At 43.7% G+C, this 26,131-nt stretch overlaps 1 protein-coding gene across 1 annotated transcript in view; it reads right to left on the reverse strand.

Annotated features, from left to right (window-relative positions):
- Nucleotides 1-3,113: 3,113 nt before the first annotated feature.
- TMEM40 (transmembrane protein 40) overlaps nucleotides 3,114-26,131 on the reverse strand; it is a 46,573-nt gene continuing 23,555 nt past the window's right edge. The window contains exons 6-12 of the mRNA XM_069736729.1: nucleotides 16,104-16,187; nucleotides 12,313-12,375; nucleotides 11,018-11,086; nucleotides 9,875-9,946; nucleotides 5,943-6,017; nucleotides 5,018-5,077; nucleotides 3,114-3,581 (exon numbers count right to left, since the gene is read on the reverse strand). Of these exons, the coding sequence (XP_069592830.1) occupies nucleotides 3,562-3,581; nucleotides 5,018-5,077; nucleotides 5,943-6,017; nucleotides 9,875-9,946; nucleotides 11,018-11,086; nucleotides 12,313-12,375; nucleotides 16,104-16,187 (443 nt within the window). The 3' untranslated portion in view covers nucleotides 3,114-3,561. The remainder of the gene's footprint in view (nucleotides 3,582-5,017; nucleotides 5,078-5,942; nucleotides 6,018-9,874; nucleotides 9,947-11,017; nucleotides 11,087-12,312; nucleotides 12,376-16,103; nucleotides 16,188-26,131) is intronic.

Here is a 26,131-nt window from a genome sequence, read left to right on the forward strand (position 1 = left end):
TGACCACATAGTACTCTGTTCTATTCTTTCTTTTTAGCTAGTATGACCTCCTATGCTAAATTCTGATTTCATGTCTGCGTATGTGATTTCCCTCTCCTCTCACAGTCAATATTTGTGGGGGGCTATCTATCCTTTGGGGATTTTCTCTGAGGCAAGATAGGTTTCCTGTTTCTGTCTTTAGGGGAAGTTAGTTCTTAGGCTGTGTCGAGGGGTCTAGGGAGTGTTAGGTACCCCCCACGGCTACTTCTAGTTGCGCTGCTAGGTTCAGGGTTTGCGGTCAGTACAGGGACCACCTTCTCCAGAGTACGTCTCATGCTGCTCCTAGGCCACCAGATCATAACAGAGAAGCTTAAGACAGGGATCTAAGGGGTAACATTTCTCCTTGTAGAGAGTGACAAACTAGGCCTGGCATGTCAGAGTGAGTAGTCAATATCGACCCTTTAACGAGCCTCGCCATATAAATTAGGATAAAATCCCAACCTCGCTGAAGAGGCAATTTGCATATTTAATTTCCCAAAAGATCATCCATGGTGTATAAGTCTAGTAAACGTCATTTATAGGTGAGATCTTGACGTTTGCACTATTTGATTTTTCTAAAACAGTGTTCCCAAACTCCAGTCCTCACCGCCCCAAGAGATCAGGTTTTTAGGATCTCCTTAGTATTGCACACGTGAGAGAACTTGTGGTAATTCCTGATGCCTTGATAATAATTCCATTAATTGTGAAATCCTGAAAACATGATCTGTTGGGAGCCGTGAGGACTGGAATTTGGGAAACACAATTTTAGAGTAAATTGCGAACATGTCACATTTGCAGAGCCCCTGAGGTGCCAAAAAAGCTGAAACCATCCACAAGTCACAACCATTTTCAACCCAGGTGTGACTCACATCATTTTATAATGTGAAAAAAAAATGGGGTTCTGTTAACCCCATTTTTTCATTTTAACAAGGGGTAGGAGAAAATGCCCCAAATAATGTACTAAAAGAGCAAGGGAAAGAGCCATGCATATAGAGTGCACTCCCAAAAAATAGTCAAATTACAAAATTGCAAAATTTATTGAAAAAGACAGTAAACACAATGAAAACGTATTAAAACGCAAACAACAACACCACTGGTCCAATAATGAATCGGCATATAGAGACGACCTTAGGGCACAATAATGTATAAATGATACCGCATATATGCACAAAAAATGGCTTATTCTTATATGAATGTGCAAGATAAGGCAATAGGTAAAATCTGGGCGTCCCCAGAAAACCATATAGTGAAGGGGTACCCCTGTATAGGTAAGGGAGCCAATGCTAGCTATAGGGACCCAATAAGCCTGATGAATAACAGCAAGCAGAGAGTAAGCATAAACCATCGAAGAGGCGACTCCTATGTGTGAGGAAACAAGGCTACAGATATAATAGAAATATCAGCTCAATAAATAGTATGGAGACGCTTAGGGTTCACATGCCATCAAAAAATGAGAGAATAGGGGAAAAAACCTATGCCAGAGGGTTAAGCCGAGAGGCTGCATAAAGAAAAGGGATCACCATGTCAGGCGGTCCTGTACGTGGCGTCAGCCGTCAAGAGATAGGGGGGAATTAGTCCCGGGACCAAAGCAGTGTGGGGAGAGCCCCACGCGTATCGCTGCAGGATGCAGCTTCATCAGGGGACTTCCTGTGGGTACTGGACCGCCTGACAATATTTGGTTGCACACCATTTATAAAAAATAACTGCAATCAATTGTTTATATAACCATCAACAAGCTTCTTGCACCTCTCAACTGGAATTTTGGACAACTCTACCTATGCAAACTGCTCCAGGTATTTCATATGTGAAGGCGCCTTCTCAGTAAAGCAATTTTAAGATCTCTCCCCAGGTGTTCAATGGGATTTAGATCTGGACTCATTGCTGGCCACTTCAGAACTCTCCAGTGCTTTGTTTCCATCCATTTCTGGGTGCATCTTGAAGTATATTTGGGGTCATTGTCCTGTTGAAAGACCCAAGATGTACATTGTAACCCAAAATTCTTTGGTAATCTTCAGATTTCATGATGCCTTGCACATAGTCAAGTAACCTAAAGCCAGAGGCAGCAAAACAGCCCCAAAGCATCTCTGAACCTCCACCATATTAGACTGTAGGTACTGTGTTCTTTTCTTTTTAGGCCACAATCTGTTTCAATAAACAGTAGAATGATGTGCTTTACCAAGCACGCTATCTTGGTCTCATCTGTCCACAAGACGGTTTCCCAAATAATTTTGAGTAACTGCAGTCTAGCTTTTTCATGTCTCTGTGTCAGCAGTGAGGTCATCTTGGGTCTTCTGTCACAACAGTCCGTTCACTCATATGCACCCTGAGCTTGCAGGACAGCTTGAATGTCTCTGGAACTTGATTGGGGCTGTTTATTCACCATCCGGACTACCCAGAGTTGCAACCTTTCATCAACTTTTCTCTGCTTTAGGCGTCCAAGGAGATTAGCTGCAGTGCCATAGGTTGTAAACTTCTGGATTAATTTGGGCTCCAGGGACAAAGGAACATAAAGATCTATGGAGATGGACTTGTAACCTTGAGATTGTTGATATTTTTCAACAATTTTGGTTCTCAAGTCGTCAGACAGTTCTCTTCTCCTCTTTCTGTTCTCTGTGCTTACTGTGGCACACACAGACACGCAATTCAAAAAACTGAGTCAACTTCTCCCCTTTTTTATCTTGTTTCAGGTGTGATTTCATATTGTCCACACCTGTTACTTGCCACAGGTGTGTTTGAACAAGCATCACATGCTTGAAACAAAGTTGTTTACCACAATTTTGTAAAGGTGCCAACAATTTTGTCCAACCCATTTTTTGTGGTTTTGGGTGAAGTGATGTCCAATTTGCCTTTTATTCTCTATTTGTTTGCGTTGTTCCAATACACACAAAGGATATAAACATTTGTATAACAAAACATGTGTAATTGCAATAATTTTTTGAAAGAAATACTTAATTTTCTGAAACAATTTCAAGGGTGCCAACACTTTCTGCAGTGACTGTCTAAAACAAAGTACCTATATAATAGGCGACAGTGCCAGTATCCAGATAGATAAAAGTACCAGTATAATGAATAAAAAAAACACAGTACAAATAAAATAGACAGAAAAGTACTTATTCCCCATTTATTTATCATTAGTGGCAACATATTCCGCAGCGATGTACTCCGAGAGTAATGCCTCCCCGCAGTCTTTGTCTTTATACACCAAACAGGTCCTATACCACTATAGGGTATATAGGTGGTATGGTTTAGTAACAGAGCAAGGTCTGGATGTTTAGGTTGCAAAGTGGTCCTAAGATTTCACCGTCCTGTGGTCATGTGGATCCTGCCTTATACACAGTACGGCCCAATTTTCCATGTAGTTTTTCACCAGGAGAGCCAAAGAATGTTGCCAGTCCATCAACCCTCTTCTCCATCACAGACCTATATCTCAGGACTGGGGAATAAAATGTCTTCTGATATATCTGTTCAGTGTCCTATGGGCAATCTGTTCACATCTGTGGCTTTCCCTGAGGTTACTTGATAAGTTTTGCGGTCCATTACTCGCTATTCCTTTTTTTTAAAGCCTGGAAATGCAACAGGAAGAACAGATAAAACTAGGTTTAACAATAGGTTGAAAATCTATCTACTCTACCATTCCTCAAATGCTCTGTACTGCTGTTAAAGAGGACCTGTCACCAGGTCAATAGTTGCCAGGTTTTGCTCCTTATTGTATTCAGGCTGCTCCCCTGAATAATCCGTTTTTTGTTTTCTTAAAATCCTCCATACGGATCCAGGGATATGGGCCTTTTCACATAATGCTATTTTTTATGGTCTTTAGCAATGGGGCGTGGCACACAGGATCCTCTGGGGCGTGGCTCACAGGATCCTCTGGGGCGTGTCTTTAGACTAGTCTTTATTATGTTGTGAGCCACACCTTCCTTGGCAAAGACTAAGTTAGCCCTAAATAAAAAGGCTCATATCTCTGGAATTGTAAGGTGGATTTTAGAAAAAAAAAAAAAGGAATACTCAGGGAAATCGCAAGATTATCAGGGAAATCGCAAGAATATAATAAAAGCAAAAACTGGCCACTTATGACCTGGTGATAAGCCCACTTTAAGTTCAATATATAGGTTTTTTTTTTTTTTTTAATCCTCCATACGGATCCATGAATATGGGCCATTTTATATGGTGCAAATTTTTATGGTCTTTAGCAATGGGACGTTGCTCACAGGCTCCTCTGGGGCGTGTCCTTAGACTACTCTGTTTATTATGCCGTGAGCCACATCTTTGGTAAAGACCAAGTTAACCCTAAATAAAAAGGCTCATTTATCTGAAACCATAAGAAAGATTTTAGGAAACTGAATAGTCAGGGAAACTGTGAGAATATAATAAAAGCAAAAACTGGCCACTTTTGACTTGGTGATAAGCCTAATTTAAGTTTACTATATAGGGTTGGCTTTTCTTAAATCCTCCATACGGATCCAGGGATATGGGCCTTTTTACATGTTGCTAATTTTTCTGATCTTTAGCAATGGGGCGTGGCTCACAGGATCCTCTGGGGCGTGGCTCACAGGATCCTCTGGGGCGTGTCTTCAGACTGTTTATTATGCTGTGAGCCACGCCTTCCTTGACCAAGTTAGCCTTAAATAAAAAGGCTCATATCTCTGGAACCGTAGGATGGATTTTAGATAAACAAAAAACAGAAAAATCAGGGAAACAGCGAGAATATAATAAGAGCAAAAACTGGCCACTTATGACCCGGTGATAAGCCCACTTTAAGTTTAATATATAGATCTCTGGATGTTCTTAGAATTGGGCATATGTGGAGTAAAGTTGTGATCATCAGGACAAGATATTTTTCAGGACACCACATCAAAAAAATGCTAAAGGAAGAACACCGCAGTCAGCTAACGTCTTCCCAGAAATGGCTGATACCAGATTACAATCAGCTTCCCTGAGAATTGCAGCCTTGCTTTATGAGTTGGTTGATAAAAAATTAGAGCAAATCTTGTACATTTACCGAGGGTAAATCTTCCCACTAAAGGCAGAAATTGTTCCACGACAGTCCGGATTCTATGAACTGAAATGAAAAAGAAAATAATTTTACATATTGAAAGTCAATAAAAATGATCTGATAATATTATGATATAATGTACCATGAAAATAATAATTTTCTTCAAAAGAGGTTTGGCAACAGTTGATCAATGTTGGAGCAGTCTGTATTATACACACTGCGGCTGCTGCAGAACCTCTATCTTAAAAAGCGAATAATCACTACTACGCTATTCATCATTTGCATGATTTTTAAAAAAAATTTGTTTTGTCTTTAATTTTGCGCTGGATGATTTACTATAATGGGCGCACACTGTTTGATTAATTGGCGCAAATTCAAAGACACTTACACTTTAGCTGTGTTGCTATTTTCTGCACCGTTTTAGAAAAAAATAGGAATGACTCTTCTTATAATATATCACGATGGAACATTTCGATAAGTCTTAAGGTATGAATTATGCTAAAATAATCTGGATAATCAAAACTTGGCGCAAATTAAATAAAAATATAAAAAAAGTGCACATAAAAAAGTCACAGTTTTATAAAAAAAAAAATAGGAGTAATAATGAATCGAATTGGATCATTAGTCGATCCGTGGATGAAACAAAAGAAGGAATGTCCAGTAATAGAGATCTCTGATAAATAAGAGATAAATAGCGCCTACAATAGGTGTAACAACGCATCTCTCTGTAATCGCCAGGTCCTGACAACAGAATGTGATATTTAGGCTGTGTTCACACATTGTTGTTGAATTGAATTTTTTCACACAATCGCGGTAGAACTGCACCTTTTTTGCAGCAATTTTGGAAAATCACAAGAAAGTTAAAAAAAAAAACACAAGGTGTGAATGCAGCCTTATATACAAAAGATTATTTACAACGTTTTCTCCTTACTCAATCTGAAATAGATTCCAATTGTTTCCAATGTTGCAAATGTAATTAAACCAACGCCGGCAGAAACTGTCCAGTCTGAAAGATAAAAACGAAGAAACACTGTGTATAAGAACATATTACAAAGGTTAGGACTTTGTACCTTGTGGGACATTTCTGGTGAACTTTGCAGAAATTATTACACAGCTTGATCACATGCTGCAGATCCCCTGGATCACTCTGATCCATGTATGATACAGCGGTGTGCATACCATAGAAAACGACAGTAGCGTTACTGCTGTTCACAGTTGCTAGGGCCATCACTGCTCTTCACAGTTGCCGGGTACTGGCGTCACCACTCATCAGAGTCGCCGGGTACTGACATCACCACTCATCAGAGTCACCGGGTACTGACGTCACCACTCATCAGAGTCGCCGGGTACTGACATCACCACTCATCAGAGTCACCGGGTACTGACGTCACCACTCATCAGAGTCGCCGGGTACTGGCGTCACCACTCATCAGAATCGCCGGGTACTGGCGTCACCACTCATCAGAGTCACCGGGTACTGACTTCACCACTCATCAGAGTCACCGGGTACTGACTTCACCACTCATCAGAGTTGCCGGGTACTGACGTCACCACTCATCAGAGTCGCCGGGTACTGACATCACCACTCATCAGAGTCACCGGGTACTGACGTCACCACTCATCAGAGTCGCCGGGTACTGGCGTCACCACTCATCAGAATCGCCGGGTACTGGCGTCACCACTCATCAGAGTCGCCGGGTACTGACGTCACCACTCATCAGAGTCACCGGGTACTGACTTCACCACTCATCAGAGTTGCCGGGTACTGACGTCACCACCCATCAGAGTCGCCGGGTACTGACTTCACCACTCATCAGAGTCGCCGGGTACTGACTTCACCACTCATCAGAGTCACCGGGTACTGACGTCACCACTTATCAGAGTCGCCGGGTACTGACGTCACCACTCATCAGAGTCACTGAGTACTGACATCACCGCTCATCAGAGTCGCCGGGTACTGACGTCACCACTCATCATAGTCGGCGGGTACTGACGTCACCACTCATCAGAGTCACTGAGTACTGGGGTCACCACTCATCAGAGTCACTGAGTACTGACATCACCGCTCATCAGAGTCGCCGGGTGCTGACGTCAGCACTCATCAGAGTCGCCGGGTACTGATGTCACCACTCATCAGAGTCGTCGAGTACTGACGTCAGCACTCATCAGAGTCGCCGGGTACTGACGTCACCACTCATCAGAGTCGCCGGGTACTGACGTCACCACTCATCAGAGTCGCCGGGTACTGACATCACCACTCATCAGAGTCGCCAGGTACTGACATCACCACTCATCAGAGTCACTGAGTACTGACGTCACCACTCATCAGAGTCGCTGAGTACTGACGTCACCGCTCATTAGAGACGCCAGGTACTGATGTCACCACTCATGAGAGTCACTGAGTACTGACGTCACCACTCATCAGAGTCGCCAGGTACTGACATCACCACTCATCAGAGTCACTGAGTACTGACGTCACCACTCAACAGAGTCGCCGAGTACTGACGTCACCGCTCATCAGAGTCGCCAGGTACTGATGTCACTACTCATCAGAGTCACTGAGTACTGACGTCACCACTCATCAGAGTCGCCAGGTACTGACGTCACCCCTCATCAGAGTCACTCAGTACTGACATCACCACTCAGAGTCGCCGGATACTGACGTCACCGCTCATCAGAGTCGTCGGGTACTGACGTCACCACTCATCAGAGTCGCTGGGTACTGACGTCACCACTCATCAGAGTCGCCGGGTACTGACGTCACCCCTCATCAGAGTTGCCAGGTACTGACATCACCGCTCATCAGAGTCACCCGGTACTGATGTCAGCACTCATCAGAGTCGCCGGTACTGACATCACCGCTCATCAGAGTCGCCAGGTACTGATGTCAGCACTCATCAGAGTCCCCAGGTATTGATATCACTGCTCATCAGAGTTGCCAGGTACTGACGTCACCCCTCATCAGAGTTGCCAGGTACTGACATCACCGCTCATCAGAGTCGCCAGGTACTGACATCACCGCTCATCAGAGTCACCCGGTACTGATGTCAGCACTCATCAGAGTCGCTGGGTACTGACATCACCATTCATCAGAGTTGCCAGGTACTGACGTCACCCCTCATCAGAGTTGCCAGGTACTGACATCACCGCTCATCAGAGTCACCCGGTACTGATGTCAGCACTCATCAGAGTCGCCGGGTACTGTCGTTACCACTCATCAGAGTCACCGGTACTGACATCACCGCTCATCAGAGTCGCCAGGTACTGATGTCAGCACTCATCAGAGTCGCTGGCTCATGATGCACTCAAGGAGACCCGGAGACTGAGAATAGCAGTATTGTTACTGATGTCACTGCTCAGAGTTGCCGGCTCACGCTGCGCTCAGCGAGACCCAGCGACTGTGAATAGCAGTATTGTTACTGCTATTCATAGTCGCCGGGGCCGAATTTGGAGAACTTCGTGGGAAGCGCTGGATTACATTGGACCTACATGGTTTTGTTTTTTTAATAAATTGTTGAACCAGGGAAATTGTGGGGGAGTGTTTCTTCAAATATAGTTTTTTTTTCTGTCTGTGTGTGTTTATGGTTTTCTTTTTATTACTGGTTTACTTATGGGAGTGTCTGTAAGACAACCCTCCATTACTAATCCCAGGGCTGGATGCCAGCTGTGATTTTTGACAAATCACAACTGTCATCAACCCCAACTACCACTACCGATTGCCACCACAGCAAGGCAATCAAGAAAAGCCGAGCAAAGTGCCAGAATTGGAGCATCTAATGTGATGTGCCACTTCTGGGGCGGCTGTGGGCTGCTATTTTTAGGCTGGGAAGGGCCAGATAACCAGGGACCTTACCAGCCTGATAATATAAGCCTGCAGCTGTCTGCTTTACCTTGGCTGGTATAAGCCTGCAGCTGTCTGCTTTACCTTGGCTGGTTATCAAAAATAGGGAGGGCCCCACATTTTTTTCTTTAATTATTTATTAACTTAATACATGTACAGTAAACTACACACGTACGGCACTAATTATATATTTGACGGATATCTATCTATCTATCTATCTACCAAAAAGGAAAAAAGCGGGCAGCCCTCCAATATGTACCAAAGAAAGTCTGGACTTTATTCAGCCCATTTGGCATAGCAGGCCGTATGGGCTGAGTAAAGTCCACACTTTCTTCGGTAAATATTGGAGGGCTGCCTGCTTTTTCCTTTTCTATATACTTTTACAAAAAAAAATGGAAGCTTTGCTGGGGAGGCCTTGCACCCACCTTACAATCTATATTGTGCTGTTCCATTTTTTGCCTAGATATCAATTTATCTATCTATATATTCTCTATCTTTGCACATCTAACATCTAAACATCTGTAATTTCTATTCTGCATTCTATTCTGGTACGTGCCACACGGAGGGCACAGGGATGTCACACTGTATGTCATCCGTGTGCACGTGTACGGTATGTATTACCATCCGTGCTGCAGGAAAAAAACGGACCTGAGGGTCACACGAACACACCGGCCATGTGAGAACACGGACATTTGCGCAGCCGCATAGAATATAATAGGTGTCGTGTACGTACGTGTGAAAAATGACACCACGTGTACCGGAAACACCGATGTGTGAATGGGCCCTAATAATGTGTGCAGTTTGTCATATGCGACGTGGTGGCAAATCCTCTAACATTCACGAGAAATTGATTATTGTAAAAATTGATTTCTTAGCTTTAATTGAACATTTTGAAACATTTTACAGCTTTCTTTCTTTTTGGTTGAAAATTTTGATTTTGATTACAATAATAACATTACATCTGAAAGATGCAAATATTAGTCTGGCGTATTTTTACAATTGCATTGCTGTTTCATACTTACCCGAGTAGTAATATTCACAAACCAGAACTGCTCCCAGCGCAAAACACACAATTATGAAGTGAAAGAATTCGTCTATAAAGAAAGAATCAAAACATATGAGAATCTATCTATCTATCTATCTATCTATCTATCTATCTATCTATCTATCTATCTATCTATCTATCTATCTATCTATCTATCCATCTCTCAATATATGGAATGTATATTAACTTCCTGTACGTTTATTTGAAAATTTGCAGCATCATATTTCTGACATTGATAAAAATCAAACAAATCAAAATTGTTTTTTTTACTACATGGTGCTCAAAATAAAGTTTTTGCTTCCTGCCTCCACTGAGTTGATCCGCAGTTGTCGTAATCTCACAGCTGAATTGAAGAAGCGAGCAGATCGTGAGCACCTACACTTTAAAGATTCCACAAAAAATTAGAGAAAAGTTGTCCAAACCAATTGGTCACAGGAGGATCGGCCAATGATCTAATCTGTATGGCAGCCTCCCGACTCTCACCCAAGAGATGATTTCAGAGGAGAGAAGGCTCCGGCTTGTTGAGTTTTAGCGCAGGATTCTTTTGTTCCGTGGGGCGATGAGAGGCGTCCGTTAGCGGCTTTCTCATGGAACCGAGTGCTCCTGTGTATGGTGGACTCAGGAGAGATATCTGTCGGCTGAACATCTGTCTCATCCAGCCTAACATAGGGTGTGGGGAGACACTAGTACCCGCTGGGCGGCACATCTGCAGTGACGATCGTACTACACCTGGTATCGTGCACAAGTCCAACTCTACATCACTGAACCCCTGCATGATATTCTCTGAGCATAGTATGATTGTCATGATCACTGCCCCAGAGAATCCTTCTACGTCCAATGTCTGGTTGGAGGGGAGATCACAATTGGGGCAACCTGTGTAGTCTCACACGGGGCCCTAAGACGTAAGGGGTCCGCTTCTGCCTCTAACCAGGTGGAATTCTTTGTACTGCACAGGGCCCATATATTGGCTCTTTTCTGTCTGTGTCGGCGCCTGCGTGCACATACAGGACAGATCCCATTGTCAGCACACACTGGCAGAATAATATCCTGATAAGGTCGGTCTCTATGGTGGGCGCATGTCTGCAAATAGAGGACTACAGTAAATCAGCTGAAGTCATACCATCCTTCTTTATTCCTCCTCCTCCTCCTCCTCCTCCATGGTGTTTTCCTAGCGGTTTGTCAAGTTTTTCTGCCAAAAAGTGCAAAAGAATAAAATTAGATATGAATGATTATTGAACTCAAAATTTCTCCTTAAAGAGTCCTGACCACGTAATGTGTACCGGGCCCCTGCACTCTTCCCACTTCCCTGAGAAAATGATCAGAATATAAATTCCCAATACCTTGGTTCTCCGGAACGTACGTCGCTGCCCAAAGTGGCTTTCTCCCCTCACTAATAGTGCTCAGTCAAGCCTAATGTTCATGTATATGGGTAGAGGGGGTTGGTGGCACTAGATGTTGGCCAAGCGAGCATTCGGGCAGCAGTAATATAAGGTGTATGGCCACCTTGAAGGGCTTGTCCAATGTTTGGCCCCAATAAAATAAAAAGTTTATACTCCCCTCCCGTACCAGCGCCATTCCCGTGGTGTCAACACTCACTTTCCCGGGGCTTCCGTGCTGTTATTGTGACACGTGACCCCGGCGCCCAATCAGTGCTGGCGTCACTGTCCACACCTTTGTACAGAATGAACATGAAGAGGAAGTCCGGGCTGCAGCTCATGTTGGACTTCCTCTTCCTCTCACAGGAGGCGAGGACAGTGACAGGAGGCAGGGACAGTGACGCCAGGGCTGATTGGGCACTGGAGACCAGGGAGAGTGAGTGTCAAAACCACGGGAACGGAGCCAGCGTAGGAGGTGAGTATAGACTTTATTACTTTAAGAGAGGGGTATGGGAAGACGTCCAAGTAGTAGACAACGTCTTTAAGTCACTGTGAAGTCCTCACTTCACACTTCTCAGAGCCTGAGGGCATTATTGGTATCACAAATTTGTCCTTTTGGGATAATTTGCTACAATGTATCAGTTAAGGTAACATATCATCTAACAACTCGCAAAGAATTGGCCACCATTGAGAAAACAATAAACTTTTAAAAATATTACATTGATACAAGGAATCTTAACCCATTACTTGCCAAATTAAAATTTTTCCAAGTACGGATTTTTCAGAAAAGGGCATCCCAATATTCAATTAAAAATGACAATGATATGATTTCCTATTTTGCTATTTTGCTATTCATTTTACAAACACAACACAAAAATTGGACCTAATTATAAAAATTATAAAATCTTAGTTGCTAGAAGCTAACGATTAGGCGTCCCCAAAAAAGGACATTGGTAGATAATGGGTTAAAGAATTAATATAGCCAAAAGACTGTGCTGCTGCATTTAAAATTTGTCAGAATTTTGAAAACCACAGTTACCTTTCTCAGAAGCAGGAACGCCTTCCTCTTCATTGATGTGTTTGTCTTCCGAAGACCTCTTCTCTGTCACATAGGTAAAAAATTAAAACACAAGTTCAGCCTTTAGACACCGTTCATTGTTAATTAATCATAGCCCTCAATTCCATAATTCCATGTGTTATAAAAGTGTACCTGCCATTTGGCTAAAAATGTAATATAAATGCAAATTCCTATGTAGCAAATAATACCTTTGCTATTCGTCTACTTTTTGATCCTCCCAGCTATTCTCATGCCTCCCCAAACTGTATAATTTACTGGAAAGCTTATTTTCTCTCCCTCCACTGTTCTGGCTAAACTTTCCAACAGTATTTCCTGTCTTTTGTATGAATGTTTGCGCATGAGCAAACATTACATGCACCCCCTGGAGCACTAAGCAAAGGGGGCCATGACTTCGGGAGGGGTGGACCTATAAATACTGCAGCTTTGTTTGAATATTATCTGCGTAGACTTTAAGAGGGATTCTGCTTTAAGAGGATTAGCACAGTATGTCACTGATAACTCCTCCAACTCTCCTTCTCATATGAACTCCTCTCTGTTACTTTCACGCTTGCGTCGGTACGGGGCCGTCGCAAACTGTCAACCCAACGTACCGACGGACAGTGTGTTAAATGTAGCACAACGGGGGCAGCGGATGCAGTTTTTCGACGCATCCGCTGCCCATTGTGAGTTCCGGGGAGGAGGGGGTGGAGTTTCAGCCGCGTATGCGCGGTCGAAAGTGGCGGACTCGATGCACAAAAAAACGTTACATTGAACGTTTTTTGGTGCGTCGCGGCCGCCAAAACACGACGCATCCGTCGCAGGACGGATGCTAAATGTGGCCATACGTCGCAATGCGTCGCTAAGGCAAGTCAATGGAGAAAAAACGCATCCTGCGGGCAACTTTGCAGGATGCGTTTTTTCTCCAAGACGACGCATTGCGACGTAGCCCAAACAACGCAAGTGTGAAAGTAGCCTTAGCCAGGCAGCAAATGCTAGCCCTGACAAGGATTAGTATCAGAGCACAGATTATAAAGGGAAAAGGAGTGGCTATCCGAGCTCAGCTGTGAGCACAGGGATTTCCAACATGGCCGATTAACCGCTGTCCTGCCAGAAGAAACAAATACATTTAAAATTAAGGAGAAGTGCTTCTTCTCAGTGCCAGAGTAGGATTAATCAAAGCTGTTGCGGTAACCCTGTGACACCTACTGTGATTCTTTTAATCCTGCGATTTAAATAAGGTTATGGCCATTTTGACAACCAAAGTAATGTGTGTATTTATTCCACTATCTAGGTTTACTGTATTTATGGTTGTTTTAAAGTGGATGGGGGGGGGAGGTTCCATCCCATATCCAAAAGTCATGTGATTTCAGCTCTGAGGCTAAATATTTAAAGCAAGCAACCATTTACGTGCTTCTGACTTAAAGGAGTATTCCCATCTCCAAGATCCTAGCCCAACATTTAGTAGGTGTAATCATGGGCGGACATACCGCCGGTTCAACCTGTGCAACTGCATCGGGGCCCAGAGCAGGAGGGGGCCTCTGAAGGACCCAGAAAGCAGGGCGGTGAATGACAGCCGGCGGCAGGATTCCTGCTAACAGGAGAAGCAGGGGGCCCGCTCTGCTGCACACATGATATGACGGTCAAAAGGGGCCCCCTGCCTGACCTCTCCTGTTAGCATACATTACGCTGCTGTCCGGCTGTCACTGGTGCAGTGTGGTGAGGGGCGGCAGAGACGCTGGAAGAGGAGTGAGGGAGTCACTGAAGCTGCGTCGTCCGTCTCTGCTTGTGGCTCCCTGCTGTGCAGGTACACATTCCTCCCAGAGCCCCAGTGATCTGCAGGACGGGGATACACATGAAAATAGGGGGAGGAGGAATTACTACTCTAGGTAGGAGATAGGAGAAGGCCTGGCCCGCCAGGAGTCTGCAGGGATGAGAGCTGACAGGCTCCATGTCTCCCCTGCTCATTTCCTATGTTCTGGGCCTGACCAGCTCCCTGCAACTGCACTCTCTGTAGATACTGTACATATTCCATCTGATGGATGTTGATCTGTCTAGTGTGTACTGCTGTGTGTATACTACTATGTGTATATATAGCTAGTGTGTCTGTGTGTGTGTATGCTGCTGTGTGTGTATATAGGGCTAGTATGTGTGTGTATACTTCTGTGTCTGTATATAGAGGTAATGTGTATACTGCTGTGTGTGTGTGTGTATATAGGGCTAGTATGTGTGTATATATATATGCTAGTGTGTGTGTGCACTGCTCTGTGTGTATATATATATATATATATATATATATATATATATATATATATTGCTAGTGTGTACTGCTGTGTGTATATTTATTGCTAGTGTATGTGTGTACTGCTGTGTGTATATATAGCTAATGTGTGTATACTTCTGTGTGTATATATAGCTAGTGTGTGTGTATACTGATGTGTGTATATACTGCTAGTGTGTGTGTATTGCTCTGTGTATATATATATATTGCTAGTGTGTGTACAGCTGTGTGTATATATTGCTAGTGTGTGAGTACTGTGTGTGTGTATATATATATATATAGATAGTGTGTATATATTGCTATTGTGTGTATACTGCTGTGTACGTGTGTGTATGTATGTGTGTATATATATATATATATATATATATATATATATAGCTAGTGTGTGTCTATACTGCTCTGTGTATATATGGCTAGTGTGTATACTGCTGTGTGTGTATATATAGGGCTAGTATGTGTGTGTATACTGCTGCTGTGTGTGTGTATACTGCTGTGTGTGTGTATATAGGGCTAGTGTGTGTATACTGCTGTGTGTGTGTATACTGCTATGTGTGTATATAGGGCTAGTATGTGTGTATACTGCTGCTGTGTGTGTGTATACTGCTGTGTGTGTGTATATAGGACTAGTGTGTGTATACTGCTGTGTGTGTATATAGGGCTAGTATGTGTGTATACTGCTTTGTGTATGCATGGCTAGTATGTGTGTGTATACTGCTGTGTGTATATAGGGCTAGTGTGTGTGTGTATACTGCTGTGTGTATATAGGGCTAGTGTGTGTGTGTATACAGCTGTGTGTATATAGGGCTAGTGTGTGTGTGTATACAGCTGTGTGTGTGTATACTGCTGTGTGTGTATATAGGGCTAGTGTGTGTATTTTCTGCTGTGTGTATACTGCTGTGTGTATAGGGCTAGTATGAGTGTATATACTGCTGTGTATACACATGTTATTATAGGTATTTTACATACAATGTACATGCATGAGGGGGGGCCCCGAATGTATTTCCTGCACAGGGGCCCATTGCTGCTTGTGTCCGCCCCTGGGTGTAATAATACTAATATTATCAAATAACTCCAATTTGAAATGTAGTATAGTTCTTCTGATTGGCTATATCACTTGCCCCATGTGTAGGCACTGTAGAAGCTTAGTTAACCATGGTTATTATGAGCACTCGTAGTGATAGTTAGTTAGTGCTCATAACCATGGATACCTAAGCTACTGCACATGTGGTAAGCAACATAGCTTATTAGAAGAACTATACTACATTTCTAATTGGAGGTATTTGCAAATCTTATTATTATTGCATCCACTACATATTGGGATAGTATCTTGGAGATGGGAATATCCCTTTATATGAATATAATGATGTTAAACACAGATATTCATCACCCATTGGTACATTATGGTGCTTCTGTGTCGACCCCAAACCTGCTGTTAAAAGTATACTGAAAACTCCAGCAAACCAAGCAGTCTAGGGTTTTAAACATAGAGACATACCATTTGTAGATGCCTCTCCCTCCTCTTTCTTCGGGGGCACAAGTGGCCGGACTGTGGCTACAGAGGCAGCTGGTTTGGCATGTCCTGAAATGGAAGATACAGTATTTCTTTTAGATTATATTTAGAGTGTTTTGGACGATTTATTTTGAAAGATAATTGAAAAAAAAGAAAGAATAATGAATGATACAAATCATAAAGATATATAAACGTCAATAAACCTTCTTCGATAAGCCTGAAAAAAGTATTACCTCTTCATCTCTCAACAAAAACTAAAAAACAGAAAGACTATCATCTTATTCTGCTCTTTGGATGTCCTGAGCCATCATTGGTGACAGTATGAACGCTCCTACAACAATAGGGTGTGTTCGCAAAAATAAGATTAAGGGGCTGTCACTGATTAGTATAATGATTTACTTTGATTTCCAATAATAGCATTGACGCTTTACCTTGCCCTGTTTTTGGGATTGTAAGTGATCCCCATTCCAGTGAATGGATCTGAACACGAGACAGACCATATATTTATATATTGCCCCAATATGTTTTCATACAATCTATCTATATAATTGTCTAAGGTCCACTTCCATCTGTTTGTCTGTTTTCCACTTCCGTCTGTTTTTCTGTCACAGATGATATCCCACGTCGCTGATTGGTCGCGGCCGGCTGGCCGCCACCAATCAGCAACAGGCACAGTCCGGCCGCGAATGGGCCTCTCCCTACTCCCCTCCAGTCAGCGCCCACATAGCATTTCAGAAGTCTGTTAAACGGACTGCGTTACATTGTGGCATAACGTGGGCTGTGTTATATACTGCATGGGACGTCTCTGTGCTATATCCTACGTGGCTGTGCAATATACTACGTGGCTGTGTTATATACTACGTGGGCTGTGCTCCATACTACGTGGGCTGTGTAATATACTGCGTGGGCTGTGTTATATACTGCATGGGCTGTGTTATATGCTACGTCTCTGTGCTATATCCTACGTAGCTGTGTTATATACTACGTGGGCTGTGCTCTATACTACGTGAGCTGTGCTATATACTACGTGGGCTGTGCTATATACTACGTGGCTATGCTATATACTACGTAGCTGTGCTGTATACTACGTGGCCGGCCGCTAATTGGTCGCGGCCGGCAGGCCGAATCCTGTGTATTCATTGCATTATTCTGAAATCTTCATAAATAAACTACATTCATATTCTAGAATACCCGATGCGTTACAATCAGGCCACCATCTAGTAAACAATAAATCTTTAAGGTTCTAAGTGATACATGTCTACAGCGCAGAATACTTATGTGAAGACATCGGCTGCAATCTCTCTAAACTGCAAAATGATGATAATTAAAGTCATAATAATCCGTAGAAGTTTTTTAAAAATCCTGCAAGTATCACTTTATTTTCGACGGACACAGCAAAAGGGTGCCTTATTTTTACACATTGTCCAGGAATTTCTGGACGGTTTACAACTCTGCTGTTCACTGGAGATGTTAAAAGCTTTTCCAGGGTTCCACATGGGTGAGGCCTTACTTTACCAATTTACAAAGTGTTTTTGTAGTAACTGGAGCCAGTGCTATGACTAATAGTCTAATAAAGTTTTATACCAGGGGGTGCACAACTTGAGGCTTAGGGGGATACATGCAGCATGAAATGTTATTCTGTGCGCTCTCAAACCATCTGATCATAGACATGATAGCTCCTGTGTCTAATGTCACTGATGATTACTGTATTACCTGTACACTGTCACTATATACAGAGCTCCTGTATACAATGTCACTGGTGATAATATTAGTGTTATTAGTATTATGGCTTTTATTAATGATCAATATTATAGTATTTGGTCACTATGTGGTGGTAATATGTGGTCTGGTCATGGTGTGGCATATTTGCCCCTTGTATGTAAAATTTAGTCAATGTGAGGTATCTATGCCTTGTATGTGGTATTAATGGGTAACTATTTGGTGGTAATATGCGTTCTTGTCATGTTGTGGCAGTATTTGTCCCTTGTATGTAAAATTTGGTCACTATAGGGTGGTAATATGTGGTCTGGTCATAGTGTGGTGGCATTCATCCCTTGTATGTGGTATTCAGGCACTATGTGGTGATAATATGTGGTCCGGTCATGGTGTAGCAGTATTTCTCCCTTGTATGTGGTATTATTCAGTCACTATGTGGTGGTCATATGTGGTCTGGTCATGGTGTGACAGTATAATCCCTTGTATGTGGTATTATTCTGTCACTATGTGGTGGTAATATGTGGTCTGGTCATGGTGTGGCAGTATTTCTCCCCTGTATGTTGTATTATTTGGTCCCTATATGATGGTAATATGTGGTCTGGTCATGGTGTGGCAGTATTTTGTAGATATTTGGTTGGTGATTGCTGACACCAGAGGTTAGGTGCAGCAGACAATTGATTTGGCAGATGGACAGGAGGTAATGAGGTTAACTATGAAGGTAGAGGTGGGGAAATATGGGTGCAGTGCTATTACTGTTAGCTTCTGTTACTTGTGCGTGGAAATGGGTGTAGCTAACAAAAAGGGTGTGGCTTTAAAATAGGTGTGGTTTCTTAACAGAAACAGAGAACCTGTTAAAAATGTGAATCCCACCCCTGCATACATCTGACATACAATATATGGCATTTAGTGACAATATTTTTTAAATGTCCCAGGTCATAATACCACTTTAAATTTAATAGTGGCACTTGGAATTGATTCAATCTAACCATATAGTCCTTGGACCAGAATAGGTTGGGCACGCCTGTTCTACAGTCTACTTTTACACCACTGGTTTTCTGCTTAGTTATTTGCATATATCAAAGAGCTATATCAGAAATAGATATCTATCGGATCAAAAATGTGTCAGGCTGCAATCAGTTGATAAAATAACAAAGACCTTGAAATAATCCTTATATAATGCAAATATTCTCCATCACATATTGTTATTATGGATGTGATGAAACTATACTACACTACTACAGAGAAGTGTTCACCTCTCAGATAGGTCACATTTGCTGGTCACTCACCAGCTCCAACACCTCACACTGCTCAGCTTCCCTAGCTGACCAACTCCAAACGAACACAGGGCCTGGCTCTTGTCCTAGCTAGCCAGGTGCACATGATCAGAACCTCAAGTGCTAGGGTTTAACCCTGTGTTTCCTTGCTTACCTATTCTGGAGGGAGGATGACGTCTAAGTTGTCCTATCCGACTGTGAGAGAGTGGCAAACAGGGAGAGGTGTTGTGAATTCTGTGGCTGAATTCACTCCTGTGGTCACAAGTGGTACTGCAGCTTCTGAGCTTCCTCCCTCAGGTGTTCTGGTGAGCTCGTTAACTGCTTCATTACTTAACTCCGCCTGATGCTGCTATCCTTGCTCCTTGTCAATGTTTCAGTGTTGGATCTGAGCTTCTCCTGATTGTTCCTGTGACCTGCTGCTCTGTATAGCTAAGTGCTTTTTGCTTTTTTGTTGCTTTTTTTCTGTCCAGCTTGTCTTTTGTTTTGCTGGAAGCTCTGAGACGCAAAGGGTGTACTGCCGTGCCGTTAGTTCGGCACGGTGGGTTTTTTTTGCCCCCTTTGCGTGGTTTTGCTTTAGGGTTTTTTGTAGACTGCAAAGTTCGCTTTACTGTCCTCGCTCTGTCCTAGAATATCGGGCCCCACTTTGCTGAATCTATTTCATCCCTACGTTTTGTCTTTTCATCTTACTCACAGTCATTATATGTGGGGGGCTGCCTTTTCCTTTGGGGAATTTCTCTGGGGCAAGTCAGGCCTATTTTTCTATCTTCAGGCTAGCTAGTTTCTTAGGCTGTGCCGAGTTGCCTAGGTAGTTGTTAGGCGCAATCCACAGCCGCTTTTAGTTGTGTTTAGGATAGGATCAGGTGTGCAGTCTACAGGGTCTCCACGTCTCAGAGCTCGTTCTTGTAATTTAGGGTATTTGTCAGATCACTGTGTGTGCTCTGATCGCTAAGCACACTGTGTTTCTGGATTGCCTTCATAACACCTGTCATTAGCAAACATAACAGTACAAGGAGACAAACTAATGATTCTCAATAGAGGGAAAGAAAAAGTTCTGACATCATTTTTTTTTTTTTTTTTCTGCTCTGTGTTCACTTTTTTTTTTCCCCCTAGACATTTGGGTGATTCTGGACACAGGTGTGGACATGGATATTCAGGGTCTGTGCTCTTCAATGGATAATCTCGTTATAAATGTACAAAAAATTCAAGATACTATTGATCAGAAATCTATGTTAGAACCAAGAATTCCTATTCCTGATTTGTTTTTTGGAGATAGAACTAAGTTTCTAAGTTTCAAAAATAATTGTAAGCTATTTCTGGCCTTGAAACCTCATTCTTCTGGTAATCCTATTCAACAGGTTTTGATTATTATTTCTTTTTTGCGCGGCGACCCTCAAGACTGGGCATTTTCTCTTGCGCCAGGAGACCCTGCATTGAGTAGTGTCGATGCGTTTTTCCTGGCGCTCGGATTGCTGTACGATGAGCCTAATTCAGTGGATCAGGCTGAGAAAAATTTGCTGGCTTTGTGCCAGGGTCAGGATGATATAGAAGTACCGGTATATTGTCAGAAATTTAGGAAATGGTCAGTACTCACTCAGTGGAATGAATCTGCGCTGGCAGCTTTGTTCAGAAAGGGTCTCTCTGAGGCTCTTAAGGATGTCATGGTGGGATTTCCTATGCCTGCTGGTTTGAATGAGTCTTTGTCTTTGGCCATTCAGATCGGTCGACGCTTGCGCGAGCGTAAATCTGTGCACCATTTGGCGGTACTGCCTGAGGTTAAACCTGAGCCTATGCAGTGCGATAGGACTATGACTAGAGTTGAACGGCAGGAATACAGACGTCTGAATGGTCTGTGTTTCTACTGTGGTGATTCCACTCATGCTATTTCTGATTGTCCTAAGCGCACTAAGCGGTCCGCTAGGTCTGCCGTCATTGGTACTGTACAGTCCAAATTCCTTCTGTCCATTACCTTGATATGCTCTTTGTCGTCGTTTTCTGTCATGGCGTTTGTGGATTCGGGCGCTGCCCTGAATCTGATGGATTTGGATTATGCTAAACGTTGTGGGTTTTTCTTGGAGCCTTTGCGGTGTCCTATTCCATTGAGAGGAATTGATGCTACACCTTTGGCCAAGAATAAACCTCAATACTGGGCCCAGCTGACCATGTGCATGGCTCCTGCACATCAGGAAGTTATTCGCTTTCTGGTGTTGCATAATCTGCATGATGTGGTCGTGTTGGGGTTGCCATGGCTACAAACCCATAATCCAGTATTGGATTGGAATTCCATGTCGGTATCCAGCTGGGGTTGTCAGGGGGTACATGGTGATGTTCCATTTTTGTCGATTTCGTCATCCACCCCTTCTGAGGTCCCAGAGTTCTTGTCTGATTATCAGGATGTATTTGAAGAGCCCAAGTCCGATGCTCTACCTCCGCATAGGGATTGTGATTGTGCTATCAATTTGATTCCTGGTAGTAAATTCCCTAAAGGTCGATTATTTAATTTATCCGTGCCCGAACACGCCGCTATGCGCAGTTATGTGAAGGAATCCCTGGAGAAGGGACATATTCGCCCATCGTCATCACCACTGGGAGCAGGGTTCTTCTTTGTAGCCAAGAAGGATGGTTCGCTGAGACCGTGTATTGATTACCGCCTTCTTAATAAGATCACTGTTAAATTTCAGTATCCCTTGCCATTGTTATCTGACTTGTTTGCTTGGATTAAGGGGGCTAGTTGGTTCACTAAGATAGATCTTCGTGGTGCGTATAATCTGGTGAGAATCAGGCAAGGAGATGAATGGAAAACTGCATTCAATACGCCCGAGGGTCATTTTGAGTATCTAGTGATGCCGGTCGGACTTGCCAATGCTCCATCTGTGTTTCAGTCTTTTATGCATGACATCTTCCGTGAGTATCTGGATAAATTCCTGATTGTTTACTTGGATGACATTTTGATCTTCTCAGATGATTGGGAGTCTCATGTGAAGCAGGTCAGAATGGTTTTTCAGGTCCTGCGTGCTAACTCTTTGTTTGTGAAGGGATCAAAGTGTCTCTTCGGTGTGCAGAAAGTTTCATTTTTGGGGTTCATCTTTACCCCTTCTACTATCGAGATGGATCCAGTTAAGGTCCAAGCCATCCAGGATTGGATTCAGCCGACATCTCTGAAAAGTCTGCAATAGTTCCTGGGCTTTGCTAATTTTTATCGTCGCTTCATCTGTAATTTTTCTAGCATTGCCAAACCATTGACCGATTTGACCAAGAAGGGTGCTGATTTGGTTAATTGGTCTTCTGCTGCTGTGGAAGCTTTTCAGGAGTTGAAGCGTCGTTTTTGTTCTGCCCCTGTGTTGTGTCAGCCAGATGTTTCTCTTCCGTTCCAGGTCGAGGTTGATGCTTCTGAGATTGGAGCAGGGGCGGTTTTGTCACAGAGAGGTTCTGATTGCTCAGTGATGAAACCATGTGCTTTCTTTTCCAGGAAGTTTTCGCCCGCTGAGCGTAATTATGATGTGGGCAATCGAGAGTTGCTGGCCATGAAGTGGGCATTCGAGGAGTGGCGTCATTGGCTTGAAGGAGCTAAGCATCGCGTGGTGGTATTGACTGATCATAAGAACTTGACTTATCTCGAGTCTGCCAAGCGCTTGAATCCTAGACAGGCCCGTTGGTCGTTATTTTTTGCCCGCTTCGACTTTGTGATTTCGTACCTTCCGGGCTCTAAAAATGTGAAGGCGGATGCTCTGTCTAGGAGTTTTGTGCCCGACTCTCCGGGTTTATCTGAGCCAGCGGGTATCCTCAAGGAAGGAGTCATTGTGTCTGCCATCTCCCCTGATTTGCGGCGGGTGCTGCAAAAATTTCAGGCGAATAGACCTGATCGTTGTCCAGCAGAGAAACTGTTCGTCCCTGATAGGTGGACTAATAAACTTATCTCTGAACTTCATTGTTCGGTGTTGGCTGGTCATCCTGGAATCTTTGGTACCAGAGAGTTAGTGGCTAGATCCTTCTGGTGGCCATCTCTGTCACGGGATGTACGTACTTTTGTGCAGTCCTGTGGGATTTGTGCTAGGGCTAAGCCCTGCTGTTCTCGTGCCAGTGGGTTGCTTTTGCCCTTGCCGGTCCCAAAGAGGCCTTGGACACATATTTCGATGGATTTCATTTCTGACCTTCCCGTTTCTCAAAAGATGTCAGTCATTTGGGTGGTCTGTGATCGCTTTTCTAAAATGGTCCATCTGGTGCCCTTGGCTAAATTGCCTTCCTCCTCTGATTTGGTACCTTTGTTCTTTCAGCATGTGGTTCGGTTGCATGGCATTCCTGAGAATATTGTTTCTGACAGAGGTTCCCAGTTTGTTTCAAGGTTTTGGCGAGCCTTTTGTGGTAGGATGGGCATTGACCTATCCTTTTCCTCGGCTTTCCATCCTCAGACTAATGGCCAGACCGAACGAACCAATCAGACCTTGGAAACATATCTGAGATGTTTTGTTTCTGCAGACCAGGATGATTGGGTGTCCTTTTTGCCGTTGGCTGAGTTCGCCCTTAATAATCGGGCCAGCTCGGCTACCTTGGTTTCTCCATTTTTTTGCAATTCTGGGTTCCATCCTCGTTTCTCTTCAGGACAGGTTGAGTCTTCGGACTGTCCTGGTGTGGATTCTGTGGTGGATAGGTTGCAGCAGATCTGGACTCAGGTAGTGGACAATTTGATCTTGTCCCAGGAGAAAGCTCAACTTTTCGCTAATCGCAGACGCCGTGTGGGTCCCCGACTTCGTGCTGGGGATCTGGTTTGGTTATCTTCTCGTCATATTCCTATGAAGGTTTCCTCTCCTAAATTTAAACCTCGTTTTATTGGTCCGTATAGGATTTCTGAGGTTCTCAATCCTGTGTCTTTTCGTTTGACCCTCCCAGACTCCTTTTCCATACATAATGTATTCCATAGGTCGTTGTTGCGGAGATACGTGGCACCTATGGTTCCATCTGTTGAGCCTCCTGCCCCGGTTTTGGTGGAGTGGGAATTGGAGTATATTGTGGAGAAGATTTTGGATTCTCGTGTTTCTAGACGGAAACTCCAGTATCTGGTTAAATGGAAGGGTTATGCTCAGGAAGATAATTCCTGGGTTTTTGCCTCTGATGTTCATGCTTCCGATCTTGTTCGTGCCTTTCATGCGGCTCATCCTGGTCGGCCTGGGGGCTCTGGTGAGGGTTCGGTGACCCCTCCTCAAGGGGGGGGTACTGTTGTGAATTCTGTGGCTGAATTCACTCCTGTGGTCACAAGTGGTACTGCAGCTTCTGAGCTTCCTCCCTCAGGTGTTCTGGTGAGCTCGTTAACTGCTTCATTACTTAACTCCGCCTGATGCTGCTATCCTTGCTCCTTGTCAATGTTTCAGTGTTGGATCTGAGCTTCTCCTGATTGTTCCTGTGACCTGCTGCTCTGTATAGCTAAGTGCTTTTTGCTTTTTTGTTGCTTTTTTTCTGTCCAGCTTGTCTTTTGTTTTGCTGGAAGCTCTGAGACGCAAAGGGTGTACCGCCGTGCCGTTAGTTCGGCACGGTGGGTTTTTTTTGCCCCCTTTGCGTGGTTTTGCTTTAGGGTTTTTTGTAGACTGCAAAGTTCGCTTTACTGTCCTCGCTCTGTCCTAGAATATCGGGCCCCACTTTGCTGAATCTATTTCATCCCTACGTTTTGTCTTTTCATCTTACTCACAGTCATTATATGTGGGGGGCTGCCTTTTCCTTTGGGGAATTTCTCTGGGGCAAGTCAGGCCTATTTTTCTATCTTCAGGCTAGCTAGTTTCTTAGGCTGTGCCGAGTTGCCTAGGTAGTTGTTAGGCGCAATCCACAGCCGCTTTTAGTTGTGTTTAGGATAGGATCAGGTGTGCAGTCTACAGAGTTTCCACGTCTCAGAGCTCGTTCTTGTAATTTAGGGTATTTGTCAGATCACTGTGTGCGCTCTGATCGCTAAGCACACTGTGTTTCTGGATTGCCTTCATAACACCTGTCATTAGCAAACATAACAGAGAGGTCTTAGCGCCGTACCTTACTGGGGAACCACAGAAAGCATACCACAAACTTGCATTGAAGGATGCCAAGGAGTTCGGCAAGTTGAAGGCGGAGATTATCACATGCTTGGGCATAACATTGGCAGTCAGGGCACAACAGGTGCACCTCTGATGCTACCAAACTTCCAACCCCCCATCCCAGATGTTAGACCTGTTACATCTGGTGCAAAAATGACTTGCTTTCTGGCACAGATGTTGGAAAGAGTGGTAGTGGACTGATTTATCCACTCACTACTGAAATATGTGCAAATCTCAGTTGCCAAAGAAGATCCTCAGAAGGCAGATGACCTTGTAAGCCTCGTGGAAAGATACTTGGCTATGGAGAGCTCCCTGAGTAATCAAGGGAGCCTGAGGTCACCTTTCTAGGAAATACAAAAGAAAAGGCCCAATACCACATTTGAGGGGCACCCAAAGATCCAGGAGGGGTTAGAGCCAAGTTCAAGGGGTACATCTCATACTATTGTTTGTTTGAGATGTTGTGCCCAGGGTCACATATCATATAAATGGTGTTCCCCAGTAGCTGGAAGCCAATAATAGTTTTCCACAATTGGCCAGGCATAATGATCTGTTGTGTCGAGGAACCAAAGTGAATGGCCAGATAAAAGAGTGCCTCTTCAAGGCACAAGAGGCACAATCCACAGTGTTTAACTGGCTGTCTCAAGTGAAATAATTAAAGCCTGTGGATCGAGTACTTGTGTTAGTGCCCACAGTGAAGAGTAAGTTCCTTACCATGTGGCAAGGGCCCTATGAGGTGGTGGAAAAAGTGGGAGAGGTCAACTTTTAGATACACTGACCAGGAAAAAGGAAGCCCTTCCCGATATATTATGGCAACTTACTAAAACCCTGGAAAAAGACAAACCCGCGAGATACTGCATGCTGGTTTTCCCAATCAGCAGCCAACATAACGGTATCAAAGTGGCAGGAAATTTGTTACCTTCCCAAAAAAACGCACTGCCGGAAATTGGTACCCAAAAATAGGGGCCAGTTTGTG

The sequence above is a fragment of the Ranitomeya imitator genome, chromosome 8 (assembly GCF_032444005.1).
Source record: "Ranitomeya imitator isolate aRanImi1 chromosome 8, aRanImi1.pri, whole genome shotgun sequence".
NCBI classification, from domain to species: Eukaryota; Metazoa; Chordata; class Amphibia; order Anura; family Dendrobatidae; genus Ranitomeya; species Ranitomeya imitator.